Source organism: Mastomys coucha, unplaced genomic scaffold, assembly GCF_008632895.1.
Source record: "Mastomys coucha isolate ucsf_1 unplaced genomic scaffold, UCSF_Mcou_1 pScaffold16, whole genome shotgun sequence".
Classification (NCBI taxonomy): domain Eukaryota; kingdom Metazoa; phylum Chordata; class Mammalia; order Rodentia; family Muridae; genus Mastomys; species Mastomys coucha.
The window spans coordinates 92,999,554-93,012,228 of NW_022196898.1; the positions used below are offsets into that span (position 1 = coordinate 92,999,554).

General features: G+C 48.8%; 1 protein-coding gene across 1 annotated transcript; it reads right to left on the reverse strand.

Annotated features, from left to right (window-relative positions):
* Positions 1–409: 409 nt before the first annotated feature.
* On the reverse strand, positions 410–3,414 carry Ccn1 (cellular communication network factor 1). The gene is made up of 5 exons (XM_031375752.1): positions 3,154–3,414; positions 2,620–2,833; positions 1,934–2,278; positions 1,598–1,812; positions 410–1,399 (listed from the first exon to the last, which is right to left on the reverse strand). Exons 1-5 carry the CDS (start codon positions 3,214–3,216, stop codon positions 1,097–1,099), a joined length of 1,140 nt encoding a protein of 379 aa, XP_031231612.1. The 5' UTR covers positions 3,217–3,414; the 3' UTR covers positions 410–1,096.
* Positions 3,415–12,675: the final 9,261 nt, after the last annotated feature.

A 12,675-nucleotide genomic window follows, 5' to 3' on the forward strand; every position in this document is an offset into this window, starting at 1 on the left:
TTTAGATACACTTCAACCACGCAGCTCCGGTCAAAGGTTATTAAAAGGCTCCCCACCTCTACTCGCATGACACACAGAATCACCCTGAAGCTAAAACAAGAAACAACTACCACACTTGTTTGGGGGTGGGGGTGGGGAATGGGGACTCTTAGGCTTTCATTTCAATCCTTATAAAAATAAATCATTGTTTTGGGTGAACAACTTAAATTTCAGTTCCCTCTTATGCTTCACAAATGGCCGTGTTCAGTACTTTGCTCTCCAAGCGGACAGCTTATATGCTGCCATTGGTTCCTAAAGATTTGTAAGGGCAGCCACTGTCCTAACAGTTCACTGCCACCCAAGTAGGACACATAGTAGGTCCTCAGGGGGGGAAATCCTTTTGGAATGATTGACAAGGATCAACAATTGTTCCTGATTACTTGGATGGTTTCTAAAAATACCGAAGAACATACATTCAGATATTAGGTAAATATTTCTTTATTAAATGATTAATTTTATAAATAAATTCTCTTCACTGATATAAAATTAAAATCATTTACAAATTATTCCAGTATTACATTTCCCCTCCCTCCCCAAAAGCTACATTTTGATAAATAAAAACATTCAATCTTAAAACACCTGGTTTCTGTTTGCAGTTTAGAGTGCAGGTAGCTGCCTCAAGGACACTCACAGAGTGTCCACCCTCCACTCGGGAAGGAATGAGAGGCCCTTTCATTTACTTCTGTCAAAGGACAAGCAGGGCTTTCACCTGGCCCAACTAATCTTATGGTATCTCTATTACAACTGTAGAACCAAGAGGGAAAAAAAAGATCTGGAGCAAAAAAATACACTTAGTAAATAATTTACAAACAGAAAACAGAACGTCATCCATAAACACACTCCAATATGGAGCAATAATGTGTGCTCCAATACTATGAAGCGAAGAATTCTTCAACTGCGGCTGCATTGTTGTCCATCCACATCAGCCCCTTGGCAGTTTTGAAATACCTTAATGCTACTCAATAATGAGCAAGGCACCATTCGCCTACCGCCCACCCATGTCTCCATGATGCTAGCTTCACCTCTGTCCAACCCACTCTAGGAACCTGGGAGGCATTTAGTCCCTGAACTTGTGGATGTCGTTGAACAGGCTGTACAGGCGAAAGGATGCCTCGTTAGGATGTGGACAGTTGTAGTTACACTTGCAGGACTGAATCATCATGACATTCTTGGAAAACATCTCTCCATCTTCGCATCGGAACCGCATCTTCACAGTTCTGGTCTGCAGAGGTGTGCAGCACCGGCCGTCCACGCAGGAACCGCAGTATTTGGGCCGGTATTTCTTCACACTGGAGCACCCTGCATAAGTAAATCTGACTGGCTCTGGCGATTTCTTGGTCTTGCTGCATTTCTTGCCCTTCTGGAAGAAAGAACAAAAGGAAGCCAAGAATGAGATGTGTTGGGGTTTTTGGAGGTGTGCATTTAACCACTGTACGTAGTGTTGGGCTTCATAAAGACAACTTCTTTGCAAATATACCATGGCCTTTTCTCTTTCTTAAACAAAGGCTCATATCCCACCCACCTGTGGGGTCACAGTCAAGCCCTGAGAGAAACTTACTTTCAGGCTGCTGTACACTGATTGTCCACAAGGACGCACTTCACAGATCCGGGTCTCTTTCACCAGGCGGCACTCTGGGTTGTCATTGGTAACTCGTGTGGAGATGCCAGTTCCGCAGCTCTTGGAGCACTGGGACCAGGACGTGGTTTGAACGATGCATTTCTGGCCATGGGCATGCAGAGGGTTGAAAAGAACTCGCGGTTCCGTGCCAAAGACTAGAAAGATAAAAAGAAATGGAAGACTGCTTAGAGGCGAGCATACACACACGGTTTCTACAAAGTTGCAGACCAAGAAAGCCTTTCGGCACCGGGTCTTAGGGACGCGGTGTCCGCTTACCAGGAAGCCGCTTCAGCGAGCTGCCCTTTCCAACTGCGATTAACTCATTGTTTCTCGTTAACTCCACCTCCGAGGCATCGAATTCAAGGAGGTCATCCTGGTCGTCCAGCGAGTCCTTAATGCTGTCTTCGTCGCAGACCCATTCCTCACAGCACTGCCCGCTGACTTTCACCAGCCGGGGGTTGGGACAGCCCAGGTTGGGGAGAGACAGTTCTTGGGGACACAGAGGAATGCAGCCCACGGCGCCATCAATACATGTGCACTGATGTTTACAGTTGGGCTGGAAGCTTTCCCCGTTCTGGTAGATTCGGGAGTTATATTCACAGGGTCTGCCTTCTGACTGAGCTGGAAAGACGACCAAGAGAGAGAGGAGAATTAAGATTCGCCGCCGCGGGCTGAAACTCATACATATTTTCCGCTGTTCAATTCAATGTATGGTAAAGTTCCCTACAGTTCCCCCGAGACTCCAGAGCTGAACAATGAGTTAGTCAGGAATCACTTTTCCGTATGCGCTTTTCGTTGGGCCCAGACACTCTGAATCGCATTCCAGACTGCTGAAATCATGTGCCTTTCTGCCAAGCTACCATCAACAAAGCGTCACCATACATGGTCTCAAAATTACTAAACTTCTGGACTATGGGGACTATTATTTTTTTTAAAGGGGCCCAAAACCACAAGCCTCTTACCTCTGCAGATCCCTTTCAGAGCGGTGGAGCTGGCTCCGAAATTGCATTCCAGCCCCTTGGTGTGGTCGCAGGGCTGAGTTTTGCTGCAGTCCTCGTTGAGTTGCTTAGCGCAGACCTTACAGCAGCCGCAGCCGTCCCGGACCAACCCGACTCCCGGGGCGCACTTGGGCGCCTCCAGAGGGCAGTGGCAGGCGGCGGGGCAGGTGGAGAGAGCCTGCGAGAGGGGGAAGAAGCGCGTGAGACCGCTGTGCATCGCTCCGGGGAGGCACCTAAACTGCCCTGAGCGTAGGGCTGGCTGTGGAGCTCCGTCCACCAGCAGTGTCTTGATCGGGCCCCGCCACCTCGGCCACCCCGGCCACCCCGGCGGCTGCGTCCCAGGAAGAGGCCCCCCCTGGACATAAAGCAACAGCTCCTCTCGAACTTTTCAGTCTAACTTTCCCTGCTATGAAAGATGAGAGCCCGGGGAAAGGGATCGGAGAGGGCGGACCGGGAAGCGGTGGTTAAAGGGAAAAAAAAAAAAAATGTCCAACTCACCAGCCTGATCAAGTGGAGAAGGGTGAGGGCGACAGCGAGCGTCCTGACGGTGCTGGAGCTCATTGTGGCGCGCAGGAGGAACCCAGACGAGCGCGGCGACACGGAAGGCAGCGAGCCGGCGAGCAGCTGGATCGAACGCGCTCGGAGTGCGGAGAGGCGAGGGCCGAGGCGGCGGGTGTCCTCTCGAGGTGCAGCCGGAGGAGGCGCAGAGATTGCAGGCGCTTCTCTGGGGCGCTCTCGCTCACAGTCTACCCCGGCGCCGGGAGCCCGCCCTTTATAATGCCTGCAGTGACGTAGCTCTGTCGGCGCGTTCCAGAATTCTCAAACATTTCAGGAATGTTGGTTGGCGCGGGCTGCTGCCAAGCACCTCCCCTGGCTCCGTTGCACCTTTTCCCCCCTCTTCTCAGATCCATCAGAGAAAAAAAAAAAGTTCGTTTTTTTCCACTTTAAGTAACAACTTCCTTTGGGGAGGGCTGGATGCTTGGGGCGCGAGGTGAGGATTTTGATTGAAGAGGGTATATCGTGAGTGGGTTGGGGGGCGTGGTGTATGTGTTGGTGGGAACACCAGATATGGGAGGGCCGGAGGACCTGAGACAGAGGTACAAAAGTGGTTTTGTTTGATGATGCCTACCCGGAAAAGCAGCGAGCTGTTTGCTTGTTTACAACCAAGGTGAGAGTAAAGTTATCTACTGAGAGTCCAAAGAGGAGGGGGAGTTGGTTTCTAAGCCAGGGATCTATTTGTGGACTTCAAAGAGGCATGCTCGGATCAAGTCCCAAAGCTCTGGCATGATGTTTATTAGCCAAGAGAAGTGTATTGCGAATTAATACTGGCATTTATGAATGGGGGTGGGGGAGCTTCCCTCTTCGCTGGCAAATTTCCAGCCAGAGGTCTTCCCTCATCCCTCCCCCTCTTTTTTTGGTATGTTGTACTTGTTTGTTTTTGGAGGTTCCCAGTTTTAGTTCCAGCCCACTGCCTGCATTGGAAACCCAAGAGGAAACGAGTGCAGAGTTCTCCCGGAGCCTGACGTCCACTTCCTCACGGATGCAGGAGGCCGGGTCAACCCTCCTGGCCTCTCTCCCCGGACTGGCGGCGGTGGAAACTGAGCAGCTAAACCAGAAGCGGAGGAGCCCACCGTGGAGTGATTTGTCCTGAAAACATCAAGTGCAAAAGCTGCCAGGACAAAACAGATTCCAACAGGACCCCTGTGCCCTTTGGATGGCTGGAAAAAAGACTCGCTGTGTTTGCAGACATCCTCCTGCAGTCCCCCCCCCCCCTGTGTATGTGTCTCTCTGTGTGTATATGTATGCCTCCGTGTCCGTGTCTGCTCATATGTCTTTATGTGTCTGTGCTTGTGTGTCTCTGTCTCCCTGTCTCTGTCTCCCTGTCTCTCTCTGTCTCCCTGTCTCTGTCTCCGTCTCTCTGTCTCTCTCTCTGTCTCTGTCTCTGTGTGTGTGTGGGGGGGGGCGTGTGTGTGTGTGAGCTTGTGTGTCTCTGTGTGTCCATGTGTTTAACTCCTTTGTTTTGGATCACTTGGAAGTCATCCAGTCAAGGGAAGTGCAGCGGCTCTCTCCAAGTTCCAAGACATGAGAGATTTAGAGGGCCACACTGTGATAGAGGAAGCTGGGTTTTAAGATCTTATTAAACACACAACTGAAGACCCCCCCCCACAAGACCCTCTTCAGGGTTACTAATGCCATTCATAAACTTCAGAAGTTTCAGAATCTATCTTACGCCATTTTAAAAGGAAATGCTACTAGACTTCCCCTACTCCTTTAATGCTCTCCCTGGGAAAGCTTTTCTTCACTTTTAATATTTAGGGCCTCACTGCCTTTGCAGCCTGCGATCTTGCTTAAGAGAGCCTTCTGCACTGACTGTTCTGTGAATGACTCCAGTGGGAAAGAGAAGCTGTGGCTGGCGCACACTCCAGCGAAGACGGCTGTTACTGGAAAGGGTTAAGTTCATTCATTCAAAAGCTCCCTGTCGTAAGTCCTAGAGGAATTTGCTAGAGGCTGTAAGATCTCCCAGGCTTTCTGGGGGTGGGGACTTTTAAAGACAATGGGTTGTCAAGTGTTATGCAAATAATGAAAGCAAAGCCTAGGCCTTGTCCCTTAGGCCAGCCAATTTATTAGTTAGAGAACGGTTCCTCCTGCCTTAGAGTTCATTGTTTCCATCTTAGGGAAGCGGCGGGAGGGTAGGGGGTGAGGGTGGAGAAGGCACCGGGTAGGGAGGCGCTGGAGAAACAGAATGGAGAGGAGGGTTCCTGGCTTCTGTTGTGGCGTCTTTTCTATTTGCCTTCATGGTTGTAAGTATTTCCAGATGGTGAATCAGACACCAGACGTAACAATATTTCCATATTTGGGTATAGCAGTAGCCTGCGTTTTTAACATTTTTCTCCCTCTGTTATCCAACCACAAGGCATTCTTGACAGCTTCAAATGTTGTTAAATATAGACTTAACTTCTGTTCCCAGAGCAGGAAATTCTTTGGAATTCCTTGTTTTTCACGCAATCTGTCTATCATGATTTAAAATAAAGTTACAGTGGATGATCCGACTGGCCTGAATATACTGTGTTCCTTTGCTGCGGGAGCGGGGGAATGGGGTGGGGGGGGCAGCCTCGAGCTCCAGTATACTGCACAGCGTTCAAACAGACACGCCATTCCATAGATGCTTTTAAAAATCAGATTAAAGTTTTCTAACGAGGATGTGTGGGGTTTTGTTTCTGGACTCCAACTGGGCAATCTCGGAGAATGGGATTGTCCCAGAGGAGACGCGGGGAGAACATTAGCATCAGCCGTCCATTTAAAGCAGCGAGTGTGTGTGGTGAGAAGAGGAGGGGAAGCTGGAGTCCTCAAGGCCAGGAGGTGCTGGAGGAGGGAAGGCTGCCGGAGCCTCTGGGCATCGCCTTTGCAGACAGCATCAGCATGCGCTGCTTAGCCTGCTGGGAACCAAGAGGAACAGCGGCTGCTTAAGTCCTTGCCTAGGATGGTCCAGCAACTCCAGACGTCCTGTCGCCTTCTCACCTCCTCTGCTGAGAGCTACAGAGCCTTCGTTGACAGACAGGGAGGGAAATGTGCAAATGATGTGGGTAAGTGCTGCTTCGGGTTCTCGTTGCAGGGCTCTTTACCCCCACCGTCTCTCCACCCAGCGAACTTGTTTCTTTTGAGCCGCAAGCCACTGAGAAAGGACTGCTTGTCCTCTGCGGCTCTTGGCTTGAGCTGAGAGATGGAGAGTCTCACTAGCAGCTGCCAGGGAAGGTTAGATTACCCCAAGAAGGCTTCACAGTCTCGCAGCAACGGAGACAGATCATAATCCCAAACCTGTCGACTCCAGCTTCCTAGTGGGTCTCAGACTAGGGCGTACATCAGCATCACCCGGAGGGTTGCTTAAAAGTCTGATTGCTAGGCCCCACTCCAGACTTTCTTCTCAGTTACATTTTAACAAGTCTCTAGGTGATGTAGAGGCTGCTGATCCCAGAATCCCAGGCTGCTCTGGACCACAGGAGTGCTCCCCCTCCCACTCCCCCCTGGCTCCTTTTCTCCCTGTCCAGGTCTCTCCCCCTCACCGTGTACCTTTTAACTCTCCCTACTTTCCCCACCCTCGCACCCGTGTGTCCATAATCAGATAGGAGGCTGCTCACGACTCCACTTCTAGCCACATTCACCGGGTGCGCAAGAGGCTTGCTTGTAGGTGACACCCTCTCGTCACCCCACATGTTTGCACCCCTCTTCATTCCCACACCCCCACAGTTTGGCAAGGTCGGAGGATGGGTGGGAGTGGCTGGGATTATGGTGGCATTGGTGGCAGGAACTGAGTGACAGATTCTGCTGGTCGGGAGGGCACGAGGGCAACGGGCCTTGGCCACGGGGCTGGGATCTGTCGCCGCTGCCCCCTGCGGGCTGCTGGCCCGAGAGCCGCACTCCGGCGGTGGCCGCTACTCGAGGTTTCCGGCGACTCGCAGCACAGGACGTTTCCAGCCTCGGCCCATATTTGGTGAAAGTCTTTCGAGACTCCGTCATCCGGCTCCAAGGGGGCGGCGGTCCTGGGAGCGTGCCCGGAGAGCGAGCGCGCTGCCGCCCCGGCGTTCCTGAAAAGTGCATCCCGGCCGCCCACGCCGGGGTCCTCACTCCGCGAAAGACCCCGGGGCTGGCCGAGTCCCGAGTCGGCAGCTCCTCAATCCCCGGCCGCACTCCGGAGAGCCCAATCCAGGCCTGCGCTGCGGGAGAGGCTGGAGGCACAGGGCGCTGCAAAGATTATGTCAGTTTTCCCGTCCACCCCACTGTTGACTCGTTCTCCCGGCGGTGCTGCAAGTGGCCGCTCTGTGCCAAGACCTCCAGTGTACGCCCAGGAACCGGGGTCTAGGGACTCTGTGTAGGAAAGTGGCTTTTGCTGAGACAAGAACAAACCAAGAGAGGGTGGGGGCCAGGGGTTGTCTGGGGTAATTAGAGTGAAACCCAGAATGGGCCTGTTTGTTTGTTTACTTTTTGTTGTTGTTTTAATCTTCCAAAAGACACAAGCTGGAGCTCACGCAATCTCCAAAAGTCTATCTTCTTTCTTTCATATTTTATTTTTTTATTTTATTTTTTGAGACAAGGTTTCTCTGAAACCGGACCATCCTGAAACTTGCTTTGAGGACCAGGCTGTCTTTGAACTCACAGAGGTATGCTTGCCTCTGCCTCCTAAGTTCTGGGATCAAAGCCCCATGCCATAGCCTATTTTCTTGATTCTTGATCAACAATGGAGGCCTGTGAGAATGACTCTCCCACCACCGCAATCCCTTTCAGGGCCAAACCTCAGGACAACCCTTTCTGAGAACAGCTGCATAACTAAGGCCTTACTCTATAGCACACACCTTTTTCAAGGCCTGCAACCCAGTCACTCCTTTCACCCTTGCCCTGGCTGAGGCTGATGCTCTCCTTAGCATCATTCTGTACCTGAATGAAGCATCAGAACTCCAAAAGCCAGTGACTAGCCATGGGCCACTAAGTAGGCCCCAGGTCTTGGTTCAAACCTGTCTTAAACTTAGCCACAGATTATATTGCCTGCTCCTGGCCCCTTAGCTCAGACATTTATGCTTGCCCTCTTTCATGAAACATGTGTAATTCTCCCACTACATAGTCAGACAGTCTAGGAAAAAATACATCAGATAAAAGAACAGTTGGCAATGTTAACTGAAGCTGCTGATCTCAATTGACTTTGAGGATGGCAATAAATAAACAAATAAATAAATAAATGAAAATGCTTATTTTAATTCTCAGTAGAGGTAAGTTACAGGAGTTTTTAGGCACCATGGTAGGATGATGGAGAGGATATTTAATACCAGACACCTTGCAAACCATATTGATTAAGCAGTTCCTACCTATAGAGGAAACCCTGTCCTGGTGGGAATGAACTGCATTTATTATTGAGTTAAAATTTTCATCACTATTTAGTTGACGGTCTATCAGTTTGTTTTTAACTGTTTTCTCCCCTCACATATTGATGTAAAATCAGATCTCATCACATCTATAAACCAAAGGACTGTTTGTTTGTTTTGTTTTTGTTTTTTGTTTTGTTGTTGTTTTTAATTTTCCAAACGCCAGGTTTATCTAGTTCATGAAATGTCCTGGCACAGTGCCACAGGCCAGTGACGTAAACCCAGGACTTTTGACACTGAACTTCCCCTGGGGGATACTCGGGCCTGATGAAGAGGCAGACGCTCGAGTTAAGGCTGACCTTGCTAAAGTGGAGCAGAAAGTTAGTTAGGTGTCTGCTAGTGGGGAAGTACATTGGGACAAAGGCAGCAGGGCCTCTGTAGAGAGTAACACAGTGGCCGAGCCATGGGGTTACTTCCCTCACTGGTCAGAGATCGGCTGGGACGAGCCTCGCCTGTCACAGCATTAGGACTTTGTTTTCATGCTGGCCAAGAGTCCTGAGGGTTTGCCTTGCATTCTGTTTCTGTAAGATAAGGGGATGACATGACGATTCCAGTCCAGGGCTGTACACACTTAAGTTGGTACTGGGCTCTGCTAGGTCACAGATTACCACGGGTGAGGATGCATCCTGGCTGGGGCTTGGCCTCAATGTTGGGGTCTGTTATAGTATGGATAAATGAAAACACAGGCCTTTTTTTTTTTTTTCATGTAAAAGAGATACCAGGGATAAGATGTATTTGTGAAATCTTCAAAGTTTTAAAAATTGGCGATTACTTAAAATGTTAAAACACTATTTTGGCTGATTATTGGAAACCCAAAGGAGACCTTTACAGGTGCCAGTGCCACAGGCAGACGGCAGGCGTCAGGGTACTCACATTGGGTGCCTGGTAGCTCCCAGCTACCTGTGAAACTTCCGAGGAAAGCAACTGCTGCCCATTTCATTGCCGTGTGACCTTGACTTTACCTAAGAATCAGAGTGAAGACATGGCCCAGAAACTGGAGTGTTTGCTGCCCAGGCATGAGGCCTTGAGTTCATATCCCCAGAGCACATGTAAAAAGCTGAGGATAGGGACTGGAGAAATGGCGCAACAGTTGACAGCAGCAGCCAGGAGTTCAGTTCCCAGCATCCCTGCCATGGCTCACAATCATCTGGAATTCCAGTGCTAAAACATCTGGCACCTTCTTCTGATCTCTGCTAGCACCAGAACACATGGTGCACAGACAGACAGACAGACAGACAGACAGACAGACAGACAGACAGACAGACAGACAGGCAAAATATATACACCAAATAAACCTTTTAAAAATGCTGGGTGTGTTAATCTCAGTACTGAGGAGCTGGTAATGGGCAGGTCCTGGGCTGTGGGTTCAGGGAGAGACCCCGACTCCCCTGATTTTGAAAGGCAGAGACAATCAGATCTCTCTGAGTCTGAAGCCAGCCTAGCCTATGGAGCAAGTTTCAGGCCAACCAGGGCTACACAATAAGACTTTGTCAATGATGATGATGATGATGATGATGATGATGATGATGTGGAGAGTGATTGAAGAAGATGCCTAATATTGACCTCTGGCTCCCACAGGTGCCTGCATACACACACACACACACACACACACACACACACACACATGCATACATACACACACAGACAGACAGACACAGAGACATACATACACACACAAACACATACATATATATACATGCATACATACACACAAATATACACATGTACACACAAACACATACATATACACACAAACACACACCTATATACACATACACAGAAACACATACATATTATACACACACACACATATACACACGCATACATACACACAAACACACACATATACACACACATACATACACACAAATACACACATATACACACACATACATACACACAAATACACACACACACATACACACAAACACACACAGACACACACACAAATATACAGACACAAACATACACAAACACATAGACACACATGCACACAGACACACACACACATAGACACACAGACACAGACACACTGACACAGACACACACATACACATAGACGCATCAAAGCTGCCACTCAATTCTTGGTTGTAGAAGTTTATGGCCTATTAGTAAAATGGAAAAACTCATTTTTTTATCCACTCCCCAAATACCACCTGGCCTTCCTGCTCTCCCCTGAGTCATCACCGTGAGCAGCTGGCACTGTTTGGCAGCAGGATAGGAAACACTTTTCTTAGGGCACCCGTATCCAATGGGAACCATATCTGTTTGTTTCCTCCACCTGGCCCAGGGCCACAGGAAGCCCGGCATTTCTATCTAAATCCCTCACCTTACAGAACTTCTGGCCTTGTGCTAACACAGAAACATTTCACTGGAAAGAACTGGAGGGCACTTCTCCCACCCCACCCTGCCATCTATCTTCTGGAGATGATTGAGCAATTTGAAATATAGTAATTATAAGTCACTATCAAATGAGCTGGCTCCAGATTCGGGGAATCAAGAATTCAGCCTCCACCTCTTATGTTGTATTTCTGGAAATACCTTTCTCTTAATTACCCACTTTTAAAAAAAAAAAAAAGCCCCACATACCGCATTAGGAATTCAGAAAGGATTTGATTTGGGCACAGTCGATGAGGCACACAGATAGTCTACAACAGATTGAAGCTTTTCATTTGTGCCAGCTTTTTTTCAGGTCATGGGGATTAAGTATTAGGGAGGGTTGTGACACTGGGCTGATTGAGTACAGGAAGACATAAGAATGTGTTAATACCCAGCCTGATGCTTGGCACACAGAGAATGCTCAATAGATGATGATTACCGCTATTGCTAAGCACTGTCATAAACTTTTGTTACAATAACATCGAATGAGCTAGCCTTATTGTAGAAGGTAGTCTCTAGTCTGCAGAGGAGACGACCTCAGGCTGTACATGCATGTATATGGTATACCGGCAGTGTGATTGAAAAGACCCATGTAGCCTACCTAGAGTTCTGGATGCACTGGGTACCAGAGACCAGCCAACACAGCGTTCAGATTGCCATTTTGCCTGTGACCCTCCATGGTAGTGAGTGGTGTAAAATTTGTCTTAGCTTCCTTGGCAATAAAATAGCAGGGTTGGGCCAGTTAGGGTCAGAGAAGTGCCTCCAAAGATAAGCTAAGTAAAATAAATAAACACATACATAGAGTGCTGCGTCTGAGGGTCAGACCTGGCTGGTACCTGACCATAACCATGGGGCCCGCTGGGACCTTCTGTAGAGCCTGCCTTTTGCCCACCATGGGCTAGGTAGTTAGAATATATGTATTCAACTGGACTTTCTACACAGCCCTGTAGGGTATTTTATTAAACAATGAGAAAGGGGGGCTTTACTAGGCATTGGTAATGAGTGTGCCCGTGCAAGGCAAGGCTCTTGGTAGAGCAGAGTTTCCAAATGTCAGGGCTCTTAAGGACTGTTTGGTGTCAGCCCCACTGTGGAATCCACCTTAAGAGACGAGAACTACCTTGTAGTTTCTGAAAGTCTCTTAATAACTGAGTCTATCACTTCAATTTTGTTTCTAGATATGTCTTCAGTTTATTTGTGTACTTATTTCAGTAACTGTTTCATCTCCCAGTTTCTATGAGATGAGAGTTGGGCAATTAGTGAATTAAAAATGTCTTTACTCTTTAAGGCCCCTGCCTGAGCTTGCTCCTATTTTCTCTAAAGAGGGAGAGGGAAGGAGGACACACACACACACACACACACAGAGAGAGAGAGAGAGAGAGAGAGAGAGAGAGAGAGAGAGAGAGAAAGAGCAAGAGAGAGAGAGAGCAGAGATTGAGAGATACCACAGTTAGTCACCACTGCTGATCTTGTTGCCTGAGGCAGTCAAAGCTGCCACCGCCCACGACTTGTGGCCACTTCACAACAGTTACTTGGCACAGAACTCTGCAGGCACCGGGCAAGCACACCCAGTGTGTGCATTTGCAAGTTGTCCCTGATCCTTGGGTGGGCAGTGATGCCCTAGGTTATGGCTAAAAGCAGCCTGAGGGTAGAATAGTAGTTAGTTATTTCTCCGGTTAGATTTCAGCTTGAAAAACAACGGTTTTAACGCCATTGATTCTTAAAAGACAAA